General features: G+C 39.3%; 1 protein-coding gene and 1 long non-coding RNA gene across 11 annotated transcripts in view; one reads left to right on the top strand and one right to left on the bottom strand.

The window, feature by feature from the left end:
• The window catches only part of LOC135111740 (prolow-density lipoprotein receptor-related protein 1-like), a 175,117-nt gene extending 149,784 nt beyond the window's left edge, over nt 1-25,333 (top strand). For 4 of the 10 annotated variants that reach the window (XM_064025422.1, XM_064025421.1, XM_064025429.1 and 1 more), the window contains 17 exons: nt 596-781; nt 2,703-2,816; nt 3,198-3,339; nt 3,889-4,088; nt 4,228-4,388; nt 4,693-4,780; nt 5,303-5,457; nt 5,790-5,883; nt 6,145-6,221; nt 10,683-10,784; nt 11,452-11,709; nt 14,789-14,949; nt 15,275-15,389; nt 15,515-15,697; nt 15,883-15,936; nt 18,638-18,674; nt 20,004-25,333. In XM_064025422.1, the coding sequence (XP_063881492.1) occupies nt 596-781; nt 2,703-2,816; nt 3,198-3,339; nt 3,889-4,088; nt 4,228-4,388; nt 4,693-4,780; nt 5,303-5,457; nt 5,790-5,883; nt 6,145-6,221; nt 10,683-10,784; nt 11,452-11,709; nt 14,789-14,949; nt 15,275-15,389; nt 15,515-15,697; nt 15,883-15,936; nt 18,638-18,674; nt 20,004-20,284 (2,408 nt within the window). In that variant the 3' untranslated portion in view covers nt 20,285-25,333. The remainder of the gene's footprint in view (nt 1-595; nt 782-2,702; nt 2,817-3,197; nt 3,340-3,888; nt 4,089-4,227; nt 4,389-4,692; nt 4,781-5,302; nt 5,458-5,789; nt 5,884-6,144; nt 6,222-10,682; nt 10,785-11,451; nt 11,710-14,788; nt 14,950-15,274; nt 15,390-15,514; nt 15,698-15,882; nt 15,937-18,637; nt 18,675-20,003) is intronic. The other 6 variants (XM_064025423.1, XM_064025424.1, XM_064025425.1 and 3 more) reach the window with 6 other exon arrangements.
• Nucleotides 10,791-26,870, bottom strand: LOC135111743 (uncharacterized). The gene is made up of 3 exons (XR_010273892.1): nt 26,738-26,870; nt 15,247-15,439; nt 10,791-10,906 (listed from the first exon to the last, which is right to left on the bottom strand). It is a non-coding gene; the product is annotated as an uncharacterized LOC135111743 (long non-coding RNA).
• Between the last annotated feature and the right edge of the window lie 586 nt (nt 26,871-27,456).

Below are 27,456 nucleotides of genomic sequence, written 5' to 3'. Positions count from 1 at the left end.
TGAGCCAGTGATTGTAACTATGATTATTAAAGTTAAAGATCGCATTCTTGTACATGTGAAAGGCTCTGCTTTTCTGAAATTGACTGATAACCAAGCAGTGTAGTGGTCTGATTAATTGGAATGGAGCAATTATTAGTGCTTTGACTGGAAGACTAGTATCAACAGCATATCCCAGTGAGCCTTATATTAATTCAGCAGAAGGCTAAAAGATTGAAGCCTCAAAAAGTGAAAAGGGAGAAGGGAGTAAAAGTGAAGAGTTTTCAGCCAGTAAGGGTTGGTTTATGCAGTTTAAGGTTCATGCTAAATTATATAGCAAGGTGAAGTTGCTGGTTGTCATGTGAAAACAGCAGGTGAGTTTCCTAGAGTGTTGGCAAATGTAGAGCAGGCCAACCATATAAGTAAAAGTAAGGAATTATTCTCTTTTCACATACTATAGGTGCTTAGACACCTATACTATAGGTTGGTTCTGACTTTTGCTGAAATTCAGTTTACTTAATGGCTTAGAAATGGAACTCCAGTGTAATCTGAGGACCCCTTGTATATGGAAGCATGAGACAATTATCACTAATTCTATAAATTCACTTTTGATTTGCAGAGGATGGCATTCCATTGAGTCTGGATGTGTTTGAAGACTTTGTATACTTCACCACCCTGCACACCAACACTGTCAACAACATCAACAAGTTTGGCAACAACAACCCAGGCATCATGCCTATCTCCCAGCACACCATGAAGGTCACCGATGTGCTCATTGTGCAGGAGCAGAAGCAGGACTACAGGAGTGAGTGTTATGTATGTTGATGTTGATGTATGCGCACACACACACACACACACACACACACACACACACACACACACACACCTAGCAGCTTTGTGATGTAAAGCCTTTTGAAAGGTATCTATCTTAGGGCTTGTTCACATGAGGTGGTTACAGCTGTGGTGGCCACTAAGCATTTAATGCTGCAATTGTATACATTAAGCATTTTGCATAACTGTGCAGTTTATCTACTTTTTTTTGTGAGTGTTCTCAGCTCTGGCATGCAGTGCCAGAATGGATGTGTAGGAGGCAGCATGTGTTTGGCTGTTGCATCACTGCTTGAAATGGCACAGGTGGTGACAAAGATGACACTGGGTTTATGACAGACTTACCCATGGCATGTTTACAACCTTGTACCCCTCTTTGAGAGAGCATGACAAGAAAACTTTTTAATTATTTGATAGTGTCTGTGAAGTAATTTGATGACTTGCTCAAACTAATCAAGGAGGACATATCTTCAACCAATACCACGATGAGGGATTCCACTGGTTTGTGAGTCATCACAGGGATCACTCCATGTGGAGTGCCTGGGGTTGCTGTGGTTATGCATAGTCTCTTTTCTCATTGGCTGGCCAGTGATGCTGTCCACTGCCCTCAAAACACGTGATACACCACTGTGTGAACGATGCCATTCAGCATGCCTGCCAACCACGTGTGTGTGAGAAGGATCTTAAAAACCTGCTGCAGTTATGTCTGAACAATTCCATAAACTAACATTGAAAATGCTACCATGCTTTTCCATCTGTTACAGTTGGTGCCACCTTGTCCTGCAACCTGAAGTAGTTTCTAAGAAAAAATAAAGTTGGATAATTTTTTAACAGACCTTGTATTTGTGTCATGAAATGTTGCCATTTAACTATCTATCTATCTATCTACCTCTCTGATGCCTTGTTCCCTTTGGCAGCATCCCCATGGGAGGTAGCCAAGGCAGAAGAGCCTCCACCTCTCCCTACCCAGACATTTCCCTCCTACTCAAGCACTTAGTTTTTACTAACACTTTTTCACCCATGTACTCACTCGTTTGCTCTATCCTCCCATCTTTCAAGTGGCCTTCCTCTCCTATTCATGCCTTCAGCTTTGCTCACAAACACTTTCTTTACAAACTCTTCACTCCATCCTCTCAGTATGGCTGTACTGTGTTAGTGTGTTCCTTTTCTTCTACCCCACCACCACAATTTACAGCACTTATACCTGAGCTTACACCACATCTCATACTCTCATTGTTCTTACCCCCCCATTATATTAATTAAGTACACTCTTCTTCAATAACTTATTTCCACAACATACATTCATAATTGTCACCTCATTCTACCTCTAGGTCTTTGATCCATGTGTCACTATTGGAAGAAGAATATTACTTTTTTAAACCTCTCTTTATAGCCATAGACACATTTCTCCCCTTCATGAACTGCAAGTGATCCTCTGACACACCTGCCTGTCACAACCCTGTCTCATATCCCTCCATTCATCTTACAAAGTTTACTTACCATTGTTTCCAGGTACTTAAACTCACTCACTTCCTTCGTTCTCTCCTCCCATAATCACCTCACATCCTACAGCTGGCACACTCACCCATTAAGGTAGCCTAAAATCACACACCTCTTCTCTCCTCTCAAACACAGTCAGCTCAGTTTTCTTAACATTCATCTTCATTTTCTGCCTCTCACAAATCCAGTGAAAATTATCAACCTCTCTCTGGAGTTCCCTTTCACTCTTCTAGTAGGACCATGGCATCTGCAGACATACTATTACTATATCCCATCCCATTCCATTCCATTCCATTTCAGTCTTACACCAACGTTTCTGACTGAGGCATTGCATAAGTGTAAAACTTTTTTCAGGTAAAGCTTACAAAGTATAATGCAGTTTATGTTTCTCCCTGCAGTCCCCAACCCATGCACCAATGCTACGTGTCACTCCACTGCTCTGTGCGTCCTGTCTGGGCCTGGGAGCTACTCTTGTCTATGCCCTGATGGCACAGTGATAGAGACTGTGGGAGGTCTGTCTTGACACCACGTTACACATTAGATTCATTAAGGAACTTCTGTCTTTGCACTAGTCATTAGAATTTATTATGTACTGTACCTAATAGTGTTGGGAGCTGCCAATCATTATAAAGGTTGAGTTTCTATGCAGTGGAGTTTTATCAAAGGATTTTTTGAAATGCCATAGATGTTTTCATTATTCATTTGTGAATTGAAATTTATAGCAAAGATTAAGAGAAGTGAATCCGACCTGTAGTTAGTGGTTGGTAAACTCAAGTTGTAGCAGTAGCTGAGCTGAAGGAAAAATACTTTCATGAAGTGAATATTGTCTTGAATCAGTAATACTAATGTGTATCAAAGGTATCCATACTGAATGGAGTCTTTTTACCTTGCAGATCACATAGAGTGTCACTCACTAGTTGCCAGTAATGGAGCGTGCAATCATTTTTGCCTGAAGGGGAAATGTGTCCTGACTGAGGAGGGCCCTAAGTGCCAGTGTGACCCCAAGTTTGAAGGGGAGCACTGCAACCACTACAGGTGGGCTTACTGTCTGGTCTTGCATAGTTCTTGCTGTATAATGTCATCAGCATTAGTATCAGAGAGTTTCAGTCTATTTGAGTATACTGTGTAGCAGTGCTAACTGCATGCCTCCTCTCCTCCCGTGGCCCCACTGCACAAGACTTTCTTCTTTCTCTCACCCCTATTCTGTCCACCTTTCTAATACAACAGTTAACCCGTATTCTCAATCATTGATCCCTTTTCTGGTAAATTCTGGAACTCTGTGCCTCCATTTGTATTTCCACCTTCCTATGACTTGAATTCCTTCAAGAGGGAGGTTTCAAGACACTTATCCTTCAGTTTTTTACTATCGCTTCGGACCCTATTTGGGGACTGGCATCTCAGTGGGCTTTTTTTTTATTGCCTTTGGCCAGTGTCCCTCCTACATAAAAAAAAGTAAAAGAACAAACAGGTGTAAGTAATGGTTAAGAGGCTGGAAACTCGTCATCAGTGCAAAGATTGCACCTCTCAACCATTTTGATATATAATATGAAAAAGTGAAGATGTTGACTTAGAGAAACATTTCAGATGTTCTGACTACTGCAAGAATGGTGGCTACTGCCAGGTGGAGACTGAGAACCAGCTTTCATGTCACTGTCAAGGCAACTGGACAGGGCCACTGTGTGAGACTCCCATGCCCACCTGTGATAACTTCTGTGAGAACAATGGCACCTGCCATGAGCTGAGTGACAAGCCACCATACTGCACCTGCAATGCCATGTTTACAGGTGGGTCTCAGCGCTACTATGGAAAAAAGCCTTGGTGTACCAGTGTTCTGTACTTGCACATTTATGTGTATACAATCTTTATTTCAAAATAGCTCCTTTTCTCATGTCAGTTATTTACTTTTCACACTTGAACACTTAGGTGACCGCTGTGACCAGTGTAAGGCACTCCTCTGTGAAAATGGAGGCACATGTCGCTTGAGGGTGAATGGTACATACTCTGTCACCCCAATGTGTTCCTGTGCTCCGGGCTACCATGGGGTCTCTTGCACCATGTCTGTCTGTGATGGCTACTGCAAACATGTGAGTTAACTTTAAATTTTTATGTAGCATAGGAATGTTATATATATATATATATATATATATATATATATATATATATATATATATATATATATATATATATATATATATATATATATATATATATCGCTTTCTTAATAATTTCTGTAAGGAAAACATTTTTCTTGCATCCATCACTCACAGTTGTGTTGCATTACATGCTGGGGTGGATTGTGTGAAACTCTTGCATTGTGGCTGATTCACCTCTATGTTGATAATTAGTATTTTTTATCAGACCCATAATAAGTTAGGACCTGTATTTCAGGGCACCTGTTCAATCCAAAATAGGGGGCTTCCCCTCTGCGAGTGCAAGCTGGGATGGAGCGGCAGAAAATGCGATGACTGCATTAATAGTAAGTGTGACTACCAGATTGCCTTTCTTTGATCCATTTTGAAGTTCAATTACATAGTCTTTTGGAAGAATACTACAAATAAAAAAAATATTTTAGAGCCCAGTATTATAGTATTATAATGAATTATATAAAGACCATGAAACCAAAAGAATTAATCAATTGGAAAACTTGGAAAACATAAGTATATTATGAATAAAAGAAAAATTATTCTGTATTGCCTCCTTATGAGAGAAAGAATTTTAAACTATTTCTTCAAGCTATTACTATTTGTTTCTTTTTAGATTTCTATAGTGGAATGTGACATTGTGTTAGGGATGTATTAATGTACTACTAACATTTAGTGATTTAGGGTCAGAGATAATGTGGAGACAAGTGTTGTCCAGAGGCTTCAAAGAAAATATAATGATGCGCAAGGATAAAAAAAACAGAAAATATTTATTTGTCTAACCTTAGAAAAGATACATAAAGCACACTATTTTGAGGGCACGTCAGAAAGGGTCTTCATTTATGGTGTGATTTCAGAGACACAATGTGAAGACTTGTGTGCAGACCTTGAGTGCCTCAATGGAGGGAACTGCATCATGACAGGTCCCCCACAGCCCAGGGCCCGCTGCTCCTGTGTACCAGGCTATCATGGATCATCCTGCCAGTACTCTGTCTGTGACACCTGCATCAATGTAGGTGTTCGTGCTCTCTTACCAACAGTTTCAACATAAACTATCTTGAAAAAAAAAAAATAAAATTCATCTGAATTTACTTGTAGATTGTTTTAATACTTGTTTGGAGGTGTATTTTATGTGTGGACCCAGTCTTAAGCATTGTTAAATCTTAATGCAAAACAATGTTAAAAGTTCTTAATGCAAAGCAGTTAAAAATTCTTCATACAAAACAGTGTTAAAAATAAGCTTCATGGGACAGTACTGTAACTGAGACTCCCCAGGGAGGCTTTTCCTTCCACCTCTCCCTCATGTCTCATTGCCTCCAGCAAGTGATGGTGTGTGTATTGCAGGGCCAGTGTTCTATCAGGAGTGGCATGCCACACTGTGAGTGTGACCCGGGCTGGACTGGAAGACTGTGTCAGGACCGAACGTGCCACGAAGGAGGTCAGGGTTCTCGATCTCATATTCTCTGGTTCCTGTGTTCCTCAGGGTATTCAGTTGATTTTTTTTTTCTTTTTTTTTATCATCAGAATAATTAATTCTGTGGTATATTTTTATTTAGAGTGACACACATAGAATAAAGGAAAGCTTCCTGTATGTTGTGAAGGGCTTGCATGATGTTTTATATTAATTACTGCTAGCATGCTGTTTCATATTTATCATTACATCAGTGAAAGTATCTGTAATTTGTTGCTTATGGTACAGATCAACATTGTGGCTGCCCTCCTGGCTATCATGGCAAGAACTGTGAGCACTATGTTTGTGACAACTACTGCTACAAGGTAATGTGTTTGTGTGTTCCTCTCATGGTCTCCTACCCAGTATTCTTCCCTGGTACATTGTTTAGGAATGTGCAGAATGAATATTTCTGTCCTTATATTTAGCTGTTTACCCCCTTGCTCCAGGATGACCCTTGCTCTGAGTCACTAGGTGGTCATGCACGAGTCAGACTCCTTGCAGGGGGAGCATGGCAAAGGAGCGAGTCACCTTTGCTTGCCACTGTTTTTGTGACTGCTGTTTTCCCTGTAAATAGTAGGCTTCAATATGAGTTTATTTTGAAGCTAGTCTTTGTAGCATTTGTTTATGTTCAAGTTCTTGGCATCAGTGACATGCTGTGATACATTTGATTTGTTCCAAAGAGAAAGAGAACTTAACTCTCTCCCAATACTTAGTTGCATTTGTGATGAATTGAATTAAACAGTTGCACATTTCATTATAGATGCAACTAGTAATGGATAAATACAAATAGTTAGGTTTCCTTTCAGTTACAGTCCTTTGCTCTTTCATCCTGCGTGCCACCTTGCATGTGGAGGAGAGAGCCAGGTGTTCAAATGAAAGGAGAATTTAATGTTTCTTTGGAGAATTTTAGATTGTTCAATGTTGAGATTTAAACACTGCTTTTTCTTTCTTTTTCTTGTGTGTGTGTGTGTGTGTGTGTGTGTGTGTGTGTGTGTGTGTGTGTGTGTGTGTGTGTGTGTGTGTGTGTGTGTGTGTGTGTGAGCCTGAGGAGTGTGAAGTGCTAGTCCCTGATGTGACAAATACTTCCAGGTGGTACTGTCTTGGTCATTAGTCTAGTGACATGCCATACTCACTTCCACTGTGTTGAGTGTTAAGGGATCAGTTTTAGAACCATAATTATTTTCATATACATTAATAATCTAGGTAATGGGATTAAAAGTGATGTTAGTAAATTTGTGGATGACATGAAGATAGGTAGATTAATTACATCAGATTCAGATGCCATCACCTTGCAGGCAGACTTAGACAGGATGAACAAATGGACAGATAGATGGCTTATGCAGTTTAGTATTAATAAATGTAAAGTACTTGCCATAGGTAGGAAAAACCCACAGAATATGTACACAATAAAAAGCAAAGCTCTGGTAAGATCAGAGAATGAAAAAAAAAAACTTGTGAATTATAGTTAGCTCTGATTTCTGTTAGAAAAAAATGCATAGAGGTGAGAAATAAAGGAAATTATGTACAGTGGAACCTCTGTTACCGAACACCTACCTTTTTGAACAAATCGGTTTTAGAACAAAATTTTGAACTCATAATTGCTTCAGTTGCAGTACCATAATTCGGTTATAGGACAAGGTTACTTGATTTCAAGTATTAAAAGACATCGCAAAAGATGCCATTTATTACTAATTTATAGTTTCTATAAATATTTACTTCATTTTTATATATTTGGAGGAGAGACACAGAATGTATAACAGTAATTCAGTCTTTGAAATAAGGTAAATGTGATCCTGTTGAAAAGCCTCAATATAAACAAACAGTTTTTGGTGCTCAGAAGTAATCCCGAGTCACTTGTGGCTCTCTCGATGACCCACAGTGTCATCACTACTGCACAACTGCATTTTCCCAGTAGCTTTTCCCAGCAGCAATATGTCTAATTGTTATGATCACATTCATCTTGATGGTAAGTGGATTGCTTCTTTCTTTGTCACTCTGTAAGGTTTCCCTCACTAGATTGGTAACAAAGAGTTCTAAACAGTATCTTCTGATGAGTTTTGTGTCACTGAGTTCATTGAATGCATCCTTCCTGGATGAGTAATTTGTGAGCTGGAGATGTTGTGAAGCAGACATCTTGGATGTAGGAGCATCTGTCATAAGCCACTAATACAGGGTAGACTGGTGTTTGGGAATGGATTAATCCATTTTATATTGATTCCTATGGGGAAAATAGTTTTGGTTTTCGAACATTTTGGATTTCGAACAACATTCAGGAATTAATTAAGTTTGAGAACCAAGGTTCTACTGTATTAGGATTAATCTTTGGGAGTATTAAAAATACAGTGGTCATCATAAACATTGTCACCAGAGACCATGGTATCTGTTTGAAAGATCAAAACGCATGCTCTTTCTTTGGCAGGCATCGGGTGCTTTAAATTTAATTATTACACATCTGGCATCTCAGCCAGCGTGTCAGGCAGCTTGCAAAGGCGGGAAGAAGTGATCAGCGCCTGTCAATCACTCTGACTAGTAGGCATTCTGTTGCTGTCCTCCCGCACTACCCCCAAGACTGGCTTGCAGTTACTCTGTTGTTTAGGTGTTTAGCTGTTTTCCTGGACAATGGTGCCCTATCAGATCTTGTCATGGGATGACATCACAGCCATCTCAGCTCTCCACAAGGTTGGACACTCCACACAGGCTATCTCTGACTGGATGAGTGTCAGTGTCCACCAAGTTCAACAATACTTGAAGTGTATGGCTGAACTTGACGGCAACAACATACCCGCCAAGAAGAAACCACCAGGAAACACCAGCAAAACTTCCCTGCGAACCCTGAGAGTGGTACGCCTTGAAGTCATACATAATCCACAAGTATCTGCCAGGAAAATCAGGGGGGACAACTTGGGATTGCTGAGTAATGTGTCTGTGAGGACATTATCGTGCCACATCCATGACAACCTCCAGTACCTGAGCCATGCAGCACAGCCCAAGCCTGTGGTTACTGTAGGCCAGCAAGAAGAGAGGCTTGCATTTTGTGAGAGGATGAAAGACTGGACCATTGAGTAGTGGCGTGGCATGCTGTGGAGCGACAAGTCAAGATTCACGATGACAGCCAGCAGTCAAGGTCGTGTGTACCAACACCAAGGCAGCGACCCCCTTGACTCCTGCTACACTGCTCCTGCCATCAGATTCCCTAATTCATTGGTGGCGTGGGGATGCTTTTCCTACCTTGGGGTGGGGAGCCTCATGGTGTTACCAAAAAACACCACAATCAATCAGGGGAACTACCTCGAGCTTCTGTATGACCATCTACTGGGGTGTTTCTAGATGTGTCAGGCCTCCATCTTCATGCAGGATGGTGCACCATGCCATACTGCTAAGTCAGTGAAGTAGTGGCTCAGAGACTGCTGTGTGCCATTCTTTGAAGAGTGGCCTGCTAATTCCCCAGATCTGAACCCAATAGAAAATTTGTGGGTGATAATAAAATGGGAGTTACGCAGCCACGACTGTTCAACTGTAGCCAAACTCCAAGCTGTGCTTCACCACCTCTGGAACACATTCACTCCCCAGCATCTCATGGTGCTTGCAGACAGCCTTCCAGCCCATTTGGAAGAGTGCAGGAGATGTCAAGGGAAGCCAACAAAGTATTAGTTGTAAGTTCAATAAATTTCTTTGGATGTAGTACATGTTTATATCACCTGGTGCAGCATGGGAGAGAGGTGGGACAATGTTTATGGCGAGCACTGTAAAAGTCTTGAAGTCATACTAAAGTTACATTTGGTGCTGGTCAGACCTCATCTAGATTATGCTGACAATCTTAACCCTTTCACTGCGGTATGCAACAATTCACAACACTAAAAGCAATGTATGCAATTTTTTTAGGCATCTACAAGAAAGGAAGGGATAAAAAAGAAGAGATTTTGCAATTCCTCACCAGTAAAGTGTTTGGAGGTGGCTGTACAACAAGAAAAGATGTCTCAAAGTGGCAAGTACTTAAGGAAAGATATGCCAGATAGCAATGAAAGGGTTAAAACCTGACATGTGATAGATTCTTAACAGGCTGGAGGACTTCAGATACTAAATGTGATGCTTTGCCTTAAGGCATCCAAGAAACACTGAGAAATTGAGCTGAAGGCAGGATAAATTGACCATAGGAGGCTTTTGCTGGGGATTGAGTCAAGACACTCATGGAATCATTAGTCCAACACCTTTACCATTTAGGCCAAGATTACTAAGCCTAAGATTATGAGCCTTGACTGTCCTGTCACTACTTGAAATGCAATGGAAGTGAAGTGAGGCTGCCCACTGACCAAGATTGTGTGTGGTGTGTGGCTGCCATTTTAATTGTTACTTTTTTATTTAATTTCTTTTCTTGTTGGTTTCGATTACATTTTTCTGCTTGGTGGCTAGAACAAAAATTTTGTAACAGATGTCACTACAAATATAAAATTCTCTTGTATGGTCAGACAAAAAACTAAGAGACTCATATCTCTCTCTCTCTCTCTCTCTCTCTCTCTCTCTCTCTCTCTCTCTCTCTCTCTCTCTCTCTCTCTCTCTCTCTCTCTCTCTCTCTCTCTCTCTCTCTCTCTCTCTCTCTCTCTCTCTCTCTCTTCCTCCCACATGTGATTTATGAGTGAATATTCAGTTTTGAATTGTCAATAATTTCTAGCCATGAAGTTTTTCCTTATTTGTTGTGATGGTGACCCTTACATGCTGTTATTGTAGTGTACCCCTTCCCTGTGGTGTGTGGTGGAGATGAATAGTGACATGACTGTGTGATGCAGGGTCAGTGTGTGTTGGACGATGGGGAGCCTGTCTGCCTGTGCCCCCTTGGCTACAGTGGGGACAAATGCCAACATAATGACTGTGAGCACTTTTGCCATCGTGTAAGTTTTGTTCACTCACGGTTTATTGAGCTTGGGACTTCTTGGGGTGGGTTTCTTTATGGAATGGCTTCCCATGAATATTGTTTTTCTCTCTTCCCATAATTTTCAGCCAGTCCATGTTTCTGAAAATAAAAATTGTTCTTTGAATTATTGCCAATATTGAGAGAAAAAATGTACTCTTTGTTATCATTGAGGTTTCTTGTTTTGTGTGCAAGACAAGATGGATTATGTCATATCCTGCATACTGATTGCAACATGTTAGTAAATTTATTACTAGAAAACTTCAATCCTGGTAAGAGTAAGTTAGCAAGTCATAATAAGAGTGAAATGATGATGTGTAAATTGCTCTGGCCATCACATCTTCATGTCAGATCAACATAGATATTTCATGTGGAGTATGCTAGATATTTGTCACAGGATTTTAGCATGTTTAGTAGATTTCAAAGACATAGCCAAGCAATAGTACTACCAGTAGTGTCTTTTTTAGGAAATCTGTGCATGAGTAAGACCATACATTTATTATTGCTCTTTGCATCAGAATATTTGAGATACTATAAACAAGTAAATCCTTATGACAAGAGAAAAAAAAGATAATAGTCAGATTTCTCACATCCAAGTCTCCAAAAAAACACAGTTGTTGTAATGGCCTTCCTCACATCTTCTACAGGGATCATGTCAGCCCACCAAGAATGGGCCCACCTGCACCTGTGAGGAGGGGTATGCGGGGCGGCGGTGCATGGAGCCCATTCCCACTGGGCCCTGCAGCCCCTCCCCCTGCCAGAACAGTGGCACATGTATGGTGGTGCAGGGCAAGTGGGTATGCAGCTGTCCCTCTGAGTTCATGGGGGACAAGTGCCAGTATAGGACGAAGGCAAATGAGAATCCATGTACCACTCTCACCTGCCTCCATGGCGGGATCTGCCAGGTATTGCTTCATGTCTTTCATGCCATGGTGATAAGGATTAGTGGCCTCTTTGTATTTATGATGCTTTTACTTTTCTGTTATTTTTTAGTTTCATTCATGTACCTTCTTTTCTTTCTTTTCTCTTTTCTTTTTCTTTTCTGCATGCTTTTATCATGGCTTACCACTTCTATGTTGTTCTTTTCATCCACTCCACCATGTCACACCTCAGATAGATATAATAACCTGTTAACACGTCAACCGCCATAAGCCAGTTCTGGAACTCCTTTGTGGCGCCATGATGTTTACCATGCTGTAACAGTCAGTGCTGTGGGAGCAGCGGAGCGAGAAGGTGGGTACGCATTTTGCTCCCAAAATAGATTCTCTTAGACCTGTTAAAGTCTTGTTGCACAGGTGGTACATATGGCGATACATTAGTCTGAGCACTTCAGCAGTGCCACATGAACCACCATTGTTCATAAAATTCTATGGTGCACCTATGATTCAAATGGCGATACAAATACCATTCATGTTTAATATTTTAGTTATTAGGCTAAATGTGGTTCAGTGCCATAAATTTTAAGTTTTATGCTTCACAGAACAACACATGTACATTTTAATATTTTAGATACTATTCAATGGAGGCTCATCAGTTTTATGGACATCACAAGATGTCGTCATCTTCCGATGACAGTGATGGGGAAAAAGCTATGAACCGTCACCAGAGGAAATGGAATCAAGTGATGAATCTGATGCAAGCAGAATAAGCTTGAACTCAGATGATGATACAGCAAGTGTTTCATCAAATGATACAACCATGAATGAACAGCCTGCTGCTTCTGATCACACTGTATGGCAAAACATCACTGCAGGCACACAAGAATTTGTATGCCCAGCAAGCAAGCAGATACATTACAATTTACCATCATCATCTGACAGAGATATTCAACCCATTGATGTTTACAAGCTTTTTTTGTACTGAAGAGGTTATTGATTTGATAGTTAGGGAAACTAATAGGTACTTTGAACATACTGCAGCTGAAAAGCCACTCGGCTCTCTAAAATGAATGCATGGAAACCAGTAACCTCCAAGGATATTCAACAGTTTCTTGGAATTCTTATCATGATGAGCTTAAACAGGCAACCAACATTTGATTGTTACTGGGCTAAAAGTAAAATGTATGGCATAGAGCTGGTGAAGAATGTTATGCCAAGAAACAAATTTGAGCTAATCCTATGCTTTCTCCATTTTGCTGACAACAGTCAAGGAGATGAAAGTGACCAATTGTACAAAGTAAGGTCACTCATCAGACTTCTGTCTCTAAGCTTTGAAAAAGTTACAACTAGTGAAAAGGTTGTCATAGATGAAAGCCTAGTTATGTTTCGTGGCAGAACAATATTACGACAATACATCCCCAACAAAAAACACAAGTATGGCTTCAAAATATATAAAGTATGCTCAATTGATGGATACACTTGGAAATTTATCATATACAAAGGTAAGGGAGACACTTCTCAAGATTTAAAACTTTCAGAATATGTTGCTATGTCACTAATGGAAGACCTGTTGAGAGAAGAGAGGACTCCGTATATTGACAACTTTTACTCTTCTGTAGCCCTGGCCAGAGTCCTCTTTGAAAAATCAACATATGTGTGTGGAACCCTATGGAGTAACAGGAAAGAGAATCCTAAAATCATAACAGACAAGAAACTGAAAAAAGGTGAAGTTGAAGGAAAAGAAAATTCAGAAGGCATAAAAGTTTTAAAATGGAAAGATAAGTGCAATGTTCTGATGCTAACAACTGTTCCAGAACATACTACTGAAAAAGTGATAAATGTCTTGAGAAGAGGCACAGAGATTCAGAAACCACAATCTGTCCTGGACTACAATGTTGCCAAAAAGGGAGTGGATTACTCTGACCAGATGCCATCCTATTATTTACCCCTGCACAAAATTCGCAAGTGGTATAAAAAAAAAGCATTTGAGCTATTTCTGGGAACAGCAGTAGTCAATTCCTTCCTGATTTTCAATAAATATCATGCAAAGAAAACCTTGTCAATGAAGGAATTCCGGGAGTCTTTAGTTTTTTCTCTTACCACAGGAACTCCAACAGAGAAAATAAGCATTGGAAGAGAGTTTCTCTCTCTGGGAGGTAAAAGATCATCTCATTTCCTTGTTGAATTGCAGGGTCAATGTAGAATAGCAAGGAAAAGGTGTAGAGGGTTCAGACCCTTAGTCTAAGCGAAGGAAGTGTAACTGCAGCTGCAAAAGCTAGAAGAGTAAAGACTGTATGTAACCAATGTGATGGCAGTCCACATCTGTGTATCCCATGCTTTGAAAGAATTCACTCTGAATGAAGAAAGTGTTTGTAGGGATAAAGATTTTTTATTTGTCTTGCTATAAATAGGACACAGGCATTTCAGTTGTTACAAGACAATTTTTTATTTGTGATAGATATCATGACTGATAGCACCACTAAGATCAGATGATTATATATATATTTTTTTCAAGCACTTTGCTTTCATATGGCAAATGATGATAGATATTATATTGTCAAAGTTTAATTTTTCATTTTTGTAATTTGATGAGTGAACAATACTGTTTGATACTTTTAATCAGCTATTTTTTGCTGCAGAATGTAAGGAAGTGTAAATGAAATTCAAAGAAAACTGTGTTTATAAGGAAAAGTATTTTTTTTTATTTTCGTAAAAAATGTTAATTTTTCCTATGCATTAATATCTTTCAATGCTATAGTTTTGAAAAAATTAATAAATAAACTATCACTTAAAATATTTGTGTTTGCGTTTTGCCTATTATTTTGTTGGAAATATTGGTTGAAAAGAAGAGGAAAAAACTCATTAATGTACAACTGGTGGTACATGTGGCGACTATTCAAAGTATGAAATGTACCATTGGTGTTACATATGGCGGTTAACGTGTTAAATCACATTCCCTGCATTATTAATTTTTTGTTTGTTACAGAGTAAGGAATACATCTGTTTATGTATTTAATGTTATTGTGTTTTCAAGATTTATATTTCACAAAATCAGAAATAACAGATACCTATGCTTCACTGTGAACTGGATGAACATCTGCCATAGTCACCTGTACCACAGATGGAGTTTAGTGCTGCAGTGTGCAAGTGTCAGGGAGGCTGGGCAGGTGACAACTGTGGCATCCAGACTGTGTGCACGGATGACTGGTGCTTCAATGGAGGAACGTGTAGCCCCAACTCAGAGCTAGACAAAGAGCCTCTCTGCGAGTGAGTTATTGCACCAGCCTTCTGAGAGTAGATCAAGATTAACCCTTTTCTTCTATGGTTGTCTTTGTTGACATTGAGGTTACTAACAAATTGTTTGGACAGGCATAGATAAGAAAAAAAAGTACCTGAATAAGAATTTAATTTTGCTTAGCTACAGAAGTATGTATATACTAAAGAGAAGGCAGTACACTGATTATCAGTGAAAGGGTTAAAGGGAAAGGGACACTTAAAAAACAGATCCATGAATGATGATTTAATGTTAATATGTCTTCTGTTTTATGTTACATTGATTTTTACCTGGGAGTGCTTTGTGTCTGCATTTCAGTTGTCCGGAGGGTCATTCTGGACTGCGCTGTGAAGTTTCCAAAGACGAGAGGCTTGAGGTTTCTGATGAGTCAACGACCAACACAGCCACTGTCATCATCGGGGTGTTTGTTGCTGTGAGTGTTTCCTCTCCATCTCCACTGAAGGTTTATTAGATGTGTATCACCTGTCATGATGAGAGTATGATACATGTAATCCCTTGTGACTCAGGTGGTGATAGGATTCTGTGGCTTACCTGCAGGTGGTGGTGCTGGTGGTAGCAGTGGTGGTGGCATGGCTTTTGCAGCGGCAGCGGGCAAAGGGCATCTCCCATGTACGTCTGGAGGAGAATGGCGGCACAGTGGAGATGACCAACCCTATGTACATGCATGCATCCAGTGACCAGGAGGATGACCCCAACCCTGTCTTCTCCCTGCATGACTCGGTAAGCTTAGCTGGCACATCATAGTTTAGTTACCATTCCAAAGTTTCACTCTCTACTCCACACAGTTTTGTTACTCCAATGACCCCACCTGACTCTCTTCTCCTACCCTCCGCCTTCCATATCTCACTGTGCTGTCCCTTTGTTGTCTCCTCCCTTGGTCAAGTGTTTGTCTTGTCTCCCTACAGGTTCCTATGGCTAACTTGCAGTGTTTTGTGAGCCCCAACCCAGCGCTGCTTGGGGTAATTCATGTATATCTTGACTCCATTCACTGTTTGTCTCACTGGCTTGTATGCACTTCATGTTATTACTCGTTTTTGTGAATTATAATTAAAAGTAGTTTTGAGAAGAAAATCTGAATAGACTTCTTTTCATGGACACTATATTTGATCCATAAACTCTCATCTTTTATGGCAAAAATGTACCTAATTAAAAATTAGCCTGAGAACATTGTCCTGTAATTCTAATTAGAAACTGGAACAAAACAGGCAGCCATTATGGGGTGTAGTGCTTAGTGTAGTTTCTCCTTTATTTAATTTGATTTTCCATATTATAACTAAGGATGTAGGGTTAATTGTGGACATTTTACTGTGGCTCCCCTCCCCATCTCAGGTCTGTAGATCTTGTGTGCATACCTGTAGATCCCTCACATAGACCAGTTAAAGCAGGAAATTTACAGAGAGTACAGAGAAGTAGAAATAAATACACTTGTGTGTGTTTCAGTGAGTTGCTTATAGTGAGAGAAAGTTGTGTAGTGATATAAATGCCTTCCTTCCTCCTGGTCATTCTGAGCCTTAGGCGCTCAGTGTCTTATAGTTTTTAAAGTAAATTCCACATCATCCATAATGTTCTAGCGTTAGTAAGTGATATTTGAATTTTAATGAAGCCAAAAGTTAAAAGATTTTTACTGCTATTGAAAATAATTAAAATAACTTTATTTCAGAACTTTAGTATGCCCTTTGTCATACCTCATTAATTTCTATCCTGATTTTGATTTGGTACTTGACACACCACACTCCACTCATGAAACTCTCCACATTGTTTATACTTCACAGGAACTGAATGGTATGATTAAGCCTCACATGCTTGCTTTCCCAGCTTAATGATTCTCAGAGGATGAGAGGCTTTGAATCAGAGCTGACCTCACTGAGTGCTACATGGTGATGCTTTGTCCTCAACAATACTCTTGAGAGCACTGCTGTTGCTGCTTGTGAAATTACTTATATATATATATATATATATATATATATATATATATATATATATATATATATATATATATATATATATATATATATATATATATATATATATATATATACTGTGGTACCTTGACTTACAAGTTTAATTTGTTCAGTGACAGACCTCATAACTCAATTTGCTCGTATGTCAAGTCAATTTTCCCCACTGAAGTGAACTGAAATGCCATTAATCCATTCCAGGCCCCCAAAAACACCCCAATTTCTTTTGTTACATGTTTTAAATAGAGTAAACTGTCAACATAGTAAACCTCTGCTTACTGAATTTCTGGTATAATGACCCCTCTTAGACTATCGAACACTTATTTTTATTTTATGAAACTGTTTGCAAATTATGGTATATTTCAAAATTACCAAATGCTTGCCTTATTTTATGAACATCCTAGGTCTTAAAATGTGGGAGAGTTGGCTGACACACAGTCAACTGCATGTTTAAGAGATGAATTGTGGCTGCGACAGCCACCTTGACAGTGGCCAATGATCCTCTCTCTCTCTCTCTCTCTCTCTCTCTCTCTCTCTCTCTCTCTCTCTCTCTCTCTCTCTCTCTCTCTCTCTCTCTCTCTCTCTCTCTCTCTCTCTCTCTCTCTCTCTCTGCCTGTGTGTGTGTGTGTGTGTGTGTGTGTGTGTGTGTGTGTGTGTGTGTGTGTGTGTGTGTGTGTGTGTGTGTGTGTGTGTGTGTGTGTGTGTGTGTGTTGGTTTATCTAAGAGAGAGAGATAGAGAGAGAAAGAGAGAGAGAGAGAGAGAGAGAGAGAGAGAGAGAGAGAGAGAGAGAGAGAGAGAGAGAGAGAGAGAGTGTCAAATCATTGACTATTGTTAGGGTCACTATCTGATTGTTACACAGCCACAATTCATATTTCTCTCTCTCTCTCTCTCTCTCTCTCTCTCTCTCTCTCTCTCTCTCTCTCTCTCTCTCTCTCTCTCTCTCTCTCTCTCTCTCTCTCTCTCTCTCTCTCTCTCTCCCCATATGTGTTCATTATATTGAGGGTTTACTGTAAGAAAATGTATATATATAAATAATAAGTGTATAAAAACAGGTGAACTGAATGAATGAGACGAGAAATGCTGGGCAGATGCTGTAGTGCTTGCTGTGCCAACTAGTGGTGGCATAGCTAAAGCTCACTCGTATCGCAGATTTTGGCTTGCATCTCAAAGCAAAAAATTGTTGAAGTGACTGGTCGTATCTTGAAAAAACTTGTAAGTTGGGGCACTTGTAAGTCAAGGTACCACTATATATATATATATATATATATATATATATATATATATATATATATATATATATATATATATATATATATATATATATATATATATATATACTCTTCTCTTGTAGTGGCTGAGATATATTTGTAAAATACCAACAGTTTTGGTTTTTACTTAATCAGTAACAAGTAACAAGTTTCAGTATTTCCCTAGCTGGGTGTGTGTGAAGGTCTGCATGTAGAAAACATCTAATTTTTATGCTCTCAAAATTGTCACTGGTTTGTATTTGCATTATATTGGTGTTACATATGTAGCCATTACCTGCATATCTGAGAAAGTGTTGCCAGTTACCTGTGCAGCCATGATCCACACAACCCCAGATAGTGTTGCCAGTACAAGGGAAGGGTATCAGCAGCAAGTGAAAGTCTAATCACCATCTCTGTCAGCACAAGAATAATAACGATGATGTCTCTCCTTTAGGTCTCCTCATATGGCGCATACCACATTTATGGTCACTGTAAGTTCTCTCTCTTTTCTTTTCCCCCTCAGTGCCCTTCACTGCTGTACTCTGTCTGTCCTTTCATATGGCCTTCATTTCTCTGCTTGGTGCATGACACTTCTTGACTCTCTAGGCTACTGCTCCTGAGGCTGTATCACGCACCTTGTCCCTGTGGTGCTTTGTCTCCTGTGTATATATGTACACCAGTGTATCATATGCCCCGTGTCCCACCTGGGCTGTGGCTACTCTGCTGCCCTGCTTAAAAAGGAAAGCTAGACATCACATCTCATAGTCTTGACGTAAATAGTGTAGGATGCATATAATTTATGGGAAGGAATTTTCACTATCTTTTTTTTAGTTAATCCACTTGAATCATTAGTATACTTGGAAACGTAATAGGAACCTAATATGTTCCTAACATAGGAACCTAATGTTGTATATATTGTCAGTTTCTTTTTGTAGCTTCAAAAGTATACAAATATTTCCATATGTACATATATACTTTTTTTTTTTTTTTTTACATAGATATTTTGTTTTAGTGTATTAGGGAGTCGTGCAGTTCTTCAAATATTGTACTGTACAGCAAGACCAGCACCTTTAGCAGTTCAGTATCTCTCAGTAGATTCTTACTATAAGTTTGAAGCCACAATTAATGTAGTATTATAGGTCATCTTTCTTTTTACATTCATTAGTTTTCTTTATTTTCACTCATTATCATTCTATTATTATGCAGCTGGCAGACACACAAGCTTAAGAAGTGTGTTTTTGGCATTAAGTCTGAGATTTGTGTAGAGGAAGTATGTACCTTCAGATCTCACAGTTAAAGTGGGTAAAAGTAATTCTTAGACTTTATCAGTCTATAAGAATAAGAGAAATATGTTGAGTTGAATTAGGAATGAATAAACTATAGTTGAACATGAAAACAAGCACTCTCAAGTAGAGTTACTATTTTTATTAATAAGTTAAAAGAATTAAAAAGATGGTAAATATAAAAAAAAACAGCAGTGCTGGAATCATAAAAATGCTTCATCTCTAAATTGTATGCTATGTCTGATCATTCAGTCTCAGAAAACAACAATCCCTGCTTTTCCCTAATCCTATTTCTCCCCATCTCAACCTGTTACCTTCAAAACTTTCATAAATACAAAACATGCACTGCTTGAAGATTGTGCAAGCAACCACACTTGAGGAATGTTTAAGGTGCCTTGCATTAGAATGTGCACTTGGACCAAAAGGATCTAAACAGTCAAAACTGTCTCCTTGGCCTTTGATTTGAAATTCTAAGCACACCTAATGCAGGATGCCTCATTTATTCCTGGTGCCTAATTATCTATGTGTCTCCCACAGCTGAACACCTTCAAAAACCCAGTGTACGACACTCTCTACAACGAGGCGGCAGCAGCACCGCTCAACCAGGAAGAGAAAACTGGTTTGCTACAATCGGACCCGCTGGGCGTCCTCGACACAAACGGTCCAACTGGGTCGAAGTCCTAACACCAACTATCCCACCCAACCCCTCTCACATCCCTCCCCACCACCACCACCACCACCACCACACCAACAACAACAACAACAACAACAACGGTAGCAGTAGCAGAGCCAAGCAGCCGACTTATGTGGACCTGTAGGACGCTGATCAGGAGGTGCTGGAAGGCTTGTCAACGTCTGGAAAATGTTTTATTATATATATATGAGGATGTCTTCCTGCGTCTCCTGCACAGGTGAAGACATGCATTGGTAACCGTGAAAGAAAATTAGAAAGAAGGACTTACTTATTGTGTCTGCATAGAGAGAAGTAAGAAGGAGAGAAAGAGAGAAGCCAAGGTTATAATCAATTGGTATTTTGTGGTTGATCTGAGTCTCTTCTCTTGAAACTGTCACATAAAAAGAATAGAAGTGGGCTGCTGCTTGTGAAAGGGAACAAAAAATATTAGGATGTGTGTGTACTTGTGTGTGTGTGGTGGGAAATATAGATTACTCATGTCCATACAAAGCAGTGAGAGAGGTTGTGTTTGTGCCAGTGTGATATAGTGACTCCTGCCAGAAATAGCGATGCTCTAAGAATTTCACATTTTCCCAAGCGTGTCATCATCCTTCTGTTGTGAAGTCAAGAGTGGTGAGGCATTACTGTGCAGTGTGTTTATATGGTTAGGGAAATATGTATGTAGGGTTTTGATACCTTAGTGTTTATGCTTGTAAATTTGTGCACTACTCTGAGAATACCCAGTCATCTTTAATGCTCACTTGTATAGTTTTGATGATATTTACATTATGGCAGAATTTTGTAGTACATATAACATTTGGATGCTGAATGTTTGCATGTTTAATAGTTGGTGTCAGAATGGTACAAAAACAAATTATATGTCAAATGAGTGGCTTAGAATATGTGAAAATTTGAAAGACTTTTTACCCAGCTTACTGACACTGACTCAAGTAAATAATGTTAAAAATCAAAGATGAATAAAAGGAAGTAAATGGTATTAATTTGTAAAAAAAATAAAAATAAATAAATAAAAAAAATAAATAAAAAAAAAATGTAAATCAGTGTGTGTGTGTGTGTGTGTGTGTGTGTGTGTGTGTGTGTGTGTGTGTGTGTGTGTGTGTGTGTGCACTCCAAAGTAGCCTTCATGAAGAATGTAGCAGCCATTCATCACATGAAGAGATGACAGCAAGAATTATTCAATTGTGCATTTTAAGTTGCATAGGAACATATTTTGTACATTATGATCATTGAGGCTGGCTTTCTTTATGACATTTTCATTCCAAGTGAAGACTAGTGTGGCCTTGACAAAAATTCAAAAGAACACACATCAAAATACAGTACTAAATAGATACTGATGCTTCTGTGCTGCATCTGAAAACTGTACAAGTATGTACCTGTCAACAGATACATATCAACACAGCAATAGTCTATAAGCCAGACTCATGTCCCCAAAGGGAGGTAGAAAACATTTGTAAAATGAAGGAAAAATGGAGGACAGATGTCTGAGTTTGTGTAAGTGTGTGTGTGTATTTGTTTAGAGCAGAGCAAATTTTCCTTTCCATTTGGTTTTGCCTGCACTGGTGCCATACTGTACATACTTCTATGTATAATATAGTGCAGGATACATTGTGTGTGTGTGTGTGTGTGTGTGTGTGTGTGTGTGTGTGTGTGTGTGTGTGTGTGTGTGTGTGTGTGTGTGTGTGTGTGTGTGTGTGTGTGTGTGTGTGAGAGAGAGAGAGAGAGAGAGAGAGAGAGAGAGAGAGAGAGAGAGAGAGAGAGAGAGAGAGAGAGAGAGAGAGAGAGAGAGAGAGAGCTTAATTATTTGAAATATGCATGTTGATAATTTGGCAGTAATTTAAAGTACCACATAAATTGGAGCATTTCAAGGTAAGCAAGTACATATATGGTCATGATGTGTGATATTTAAATAAGCATGAAGTTTTGTTAATTCCTGTGTTCATGTCATAGTTTGAAGTGGCTGGTTATCTGTTGATATGTGCCCCACAACATGCAACTCAGGAGACCTCACTGGTTTCTGGGCCACAGCACTGCACTGCTGTTTATGCAGTCATGATCACAGCAAAACTTTGCTATTCTGCTCATTATGTGGTTAATGATTCAGCAGTTTATGCCACACACCACAAAGTCTCGCCTTTCATAGTCATGTACCCATCCTTTTTTATACCAAGGTCACAGAAGTGCAGGAAGCTGTGCTTGTGGTGGGCACCTGTTCCTGCTACTATGTTGCTGACCATTGTACTCACTGGTTTATGAATCAAGACTTATGTAGAAGTCATTATCACTGTCATTACCATTAATTTAAGGAAACGGTATACCACTAAGAAGGAAAACCAAGTCAATTTTATGTATATGTAAGTATCTATATGACTATAAATATATGTACATTGCACAAGACTTGCAGAAGGAGCAACTATCCCTAGACTGGCTGCCAGTATGGTGACCAGTGCTCCCTGCCAAGTGCTGCAGTGTGTGGTGGCATTCAGTCTGGGGTTCAGCAGTTTGACAATTTTTCAGTGTTCCATGTGTGTTGGACAGCTTTAAGTCAGTGGATCAAGTTTGGCTTCACCCGTTTGGTTGATTCTCACTGTGTCGAAGGAAATAAATTCCTCATATACAAATGTATGATCACAAAATTACATATCCACTACAGCAACTGTAATCTTGGAATATTTTAATATTGCTTGAGTTTTTGAGTGGTTTTGTTGCATATGCATATTAGATCTAGACTGCTGAGTTTGACTTTATTTCTGCATTTGTATGTAATGCTATCTGGAGCCACAATGTTTTTTTTTTTTTTGTTTTTTTTTTGCTTATGACCATGATGTTCCTATCCTAGCTGTGTGTGTGTGTGTGTGTGTGTGTGTGTGTGTGTGTGTGTGTGTGTGTGTGTGTGTGTGTGTGTGTGTGTGTGTGTGTGTGTGTGTGTGTGTGTGTCATTCACTTACTGTTGTCTGCTGGTCACCCACCCAGCCATTTTCATGTGTGTGTGTGTGTGTGTGTGTGTGTGTGTGTGTGTGTGTGTGTGTGTGTGTGTGTGTGTGTGTGTGTGTGTGTGTGTGTGTGTGTGTAGCTTTGCCACAAGGTACAAGAGTTACAACATAGAGAAGTACAAGAAGTCAAGAATCACCAGTGATAAACATCCTAGTGTCTTATGTTCATGTGCCTCATCATTTTTGGCCTCAGACTGGTGATTCTTGAGGCCAATTGGCAACTGCATTGGATGGAAGGGACAGCATAATTCTCCCCTAAGTGTGTGTGTGTGTGTGTGTGTGTGTGTGTGTGTGTGTGTGTGTGTGTGTGTGTGTGTGTGTGTGTGTGTGTGTGTGTGTGTGTGTGTTTGCAGGCTGGAGGGTGCCAGGGGCCATTCTTCAATAGTCCTTGTGGATGGGACAAATAGTATTCCTTACTTTTACTCAGATATAATCTTGCATTTCTAACATTCTTGATGAGCTTGGGCACACACTCTGCCTTATACAGTCAGGGGAAAAAAATATTCATATTTGGATCTGTTGGATTTGGGAAGGAAAAAAATAAAGTTGTCCAATGAATAAATTGCCTGTGAAACCTGCTGATGAGTAACTGTGTATATCTAGGAGTGCATAACCTAGTCAGTGTAGCAAGCAATGATGCAGCATAGACTCAGTCACACTCACTGGTGGAGGAATTGTTTTGCTTGATGTAGAGTTACCATGAAAAATGTCTCCAACAAAGATAAGGGAAAAAAAGTGTAATGTGAAGAAAGAATATTAAGTGGTACTCTTAATTTTTCTTATATTGATAATCAGTTGCAGTGTTTTGAAAGTGATGAAAGTTTATCATGTCCCTATATATGTACATACAAGGCATTATAACAGTGTGCATTTGCTGATAATACATCAATATGACATACTACATACAAAAGGCATAATATTATTTTACATGACTTTCTTTGTTTTTTTTAAATTTTTTTCACTAATGCAAAAATGAAGATTGTTTTTGTGCATGTTCATTTACTACACAGGACAATGGGTCTGTGTATATCCTGTCTTAAATTTAGAAGCTGCAGTGGGATAGCCTTGTAGTCAGTTGATGGCATCATGTATGTTAAGGGATGTAGTATTGTACTACTGAAAGCTGTATTGTTCAATGCTGTTGAGACTAACTGTATTGCATTTAATTGATGTATGGAAGGATCTTGAATGTGTGGTATTAGGTACTTTTTTTTAATATGGATGAGGGACAGAAGCGCAAGCTACATGTATTGCAAGGGAGTGAGAAAAAAATAACCGTTTTTGTGATCCACAGTAAATAATATTTGTAGAGTGGTAGGTGAGATCTGCCCACTGATTTCATACATTTTAGTGTGTTCAGAAATACATAAGTCTGTTTAACTCTTTGACTGCTTCTGACAATGACATGGTTCTGTGGAACAAAAATGGAAGCAATTAAAGGCTTGAATTTTCCCAGTTGCTCTTTTTGCTGTTAGTTTTGAAATAATACTTGAAATATGGACCATAACACATTTACAGTATTAAGCTTAACAGGCCACAGCAGTCAAAGGGTTAAGAAGAGTTAGGAAGTAGAAAAGTGGAGTGAAATGCAGACTTTGGTAATAAGAGAAAAGAAAAAGTTGTAACACACTAAACTGCCTCAACCATGACAAGCTGACACCTCTGTGCTGAGTGAAGTCAACACCCGACTCTTCCTCCTTCCCTCTCACACTACCCAGGAGTTGTGTTGAGGTCTTTCCTTCACTTCCCTATTTGAGCTTAGCAAAGTCACAGGCAGCAGTCAAGTAAGCCACACTCATTTATGTTCTCTAGTGTGTTTTCTCTCAGTCTTAAGTCTGATCTGCCAATAGTGTTACGGAACATGACAACTTGTAGCAGCAGATCAGAGGACATAGAGAAAATGCTAAACAGATTAGAAGTGAGTATGACAAACAGACTACTGACTGTGACTATGTTCTCCTCACTTAGCATGTATTCTCCCAGTCAGTCAGTCAGTCAGATAAATAGAGTGGCTGAAGAAACAAGGAATATATGTTATTGTGGTGGTATTGCTGTAGTACATCAACCATACTCCTTGTCCTGCCACAGGGAGGGTCTGGCACTAGGTGTGTTTATATCATAAGGAATGAGTGATGTCTGCCTATTTTTATACATAATGAAAATAACAATGATCACTTTATTAATCTGCTGTTATGATTTTTCCTTTGTGTGTGTGTGTGTGTGTGTGTGTGTGTGTGTTGATATTTTTACTGGATTTAAGTCCATCATTTGATAATGCCAAATTTTTATATTCCCTTTAAATGTATATACATTTACCGTTTGCACAGACTTTCTTCTGGTGTGTGTGTGTGTGTGTGTGTGTGTGTGTGTGTGTGTGTGCCATCATTACCTTTTTACAATCAATACATGCTTGATATCCAAAATGCTCATCAGAAGACTTGACATCTCAGTACACATTGTAATCAAATTCTTATAAACGTTTCTGGAAGTATGTGGACAGCTGTGCAATGCCTAAGCTCCTGGGTGTAATAGAGTGATCCACAAGACTGTCCCTTTCCACCAGGGGATGACGGAGCTAAGAGTGTGAATAATGAGTGTATGAGTGTGTGGTGCTTTGTCTGGGTCACCCTGTGTGGGAGTGCCGGCCCAGATATAGATGGATAGATAGGTTTATTAATAAGGTGAAATGAAAGGAAGCTGTTATATCAGATATGAAAATACATTAGGAATATCAGACTCCAGTAACTATGATACCAGACGAAAACTGATTATATACATAGTCCTAGTGTTAAGAGGATGCGTTGTTTGGATATGCTTAACCCTTTCACTGCCCTTTCACTGCGATAATTTAACCACTAGAGGTAATGCAAGAAATCTTTATAATTAAATATCTGGAAAAAAAAAAAATGTGGGGATTCAAAGATAGATTTTGCATTTTCTACCGTTTAATGATTGGAAGTGGCTGTAAAACAAGTAAGGATGAATCACGGAAAAATGTAAATGGGTTAACTTTGGTGCGTGACCTATAAAGTAAATAGAGATATTAATTGAAAACAACTTCGATCTCCCTGTACTTTTCTTCTCATTAGCAAGAAAGTATTATTTTATATTTCCCGGTAAAAAGTATTTGAGTGAAACCTGAAAAAAAAAAAAATGCATTAGTCATCTTCCAGAAAATACAGATAATTTTACTAACATTATTTCCAAAAAGTGAAGACAAAAAAAAAAAAAAGGGCCAAATTGGAAAGAGGAAAGCGATACACAATTAGTGGAAACAGATGTAACTATAAATAACAAAAATGAAAACACAGAAAAGACCCAAATTCAGAAAAGCCTTGCTTTCTCACCACGACTATTTTCAAAGGCCACAGCTGGGTTCTCAAGACTATTTTTCCTTTAAGTAATGTAAAAATCTTGTTATTCTGTCACTAGAACCGTAAAAACACTCTTAAAAACCCCACGTATTTCAACTAGTGGAGGTGCTGCTCAGAAATGTTTCAGAATAAGATTCACAGGGCGCAGAGATCACAAGAGGAGGAAGAACAAGGAAAATGGCGGAGAAAAGGTAGCAGACACATGGCACTCACCTCCTCGGCTGGTGACGCAGGAGGGCACTGAACATATTGCAGGGTAGTTATGAGGCTAAATAATCCACTAGTATGTGTCTGTGTGTAATGAAGGAGGCGTGGGCTGAGTGGTGGTGGTGGTGGTAGTCTTGGCCATTAGAGGATGGGAGTTTAATCCTTTCCTTACTAAGTTGTGTCTCCTGATTACCTGAACTTTTTCGACTTTTTACTTATGAGTCGTCCACGCCTTGCTTTTTTTTTTCTTCTTGCACTGCTTCTCTTCGCTATCAGATGTGGTGAGAGGTAGTAGGACATGACTGAGATTTTTGTACATGTGGCCGTAGTGTTCGAATGCTCATGTCCTGCTAATGCTCCCGTCAAGATGGCGGCTTGAGTAGTGAGCAGTCAGTTGCTGTATTGTTTCATTATACTTAAAAAAATGTAGTGCATGTATGGGACCATGAGCCTCAATGTCGAACGGTTATCTTATTGAGCTAGTTGTTCATTTTCGAAAGCGAAATCGTTCGCTGCCAGGAACGATGGAAACATTCGTAACTACGACAGGGTCGGGGCTTTCGTAGCTCACAAGAACACTAGTTTCTCAACAACAACAACAACAACAACAATGGATCTCATGCTGCTTGCTTATGTGTGTCATCGTGCCTTATTAAGAGAATGACGCTTCAAAGTTCATTTAGATTCTTTGAACCATAGTGATGAGGAACTCTAAGATAATATAG

This window comes from Scylla paramamosain, chromosome 22 (assembly GCF_035594125.1).
Source record: "Scylla paramamosain isolate STU-SP2022 chromosome 22, ASM3559412v1, whole genome shotgun sequence".
Classification (NCBI taxonomy): domain Eukaryota; kingdom Metazoa; phylum Arthropoda; class Malacostraca; order Decapoda; family Portunidae; genus Scylla; species Scylla paramamosain.
This window is presented reverse-complemented; position numbering and strand designations above follow the sequence as displayed.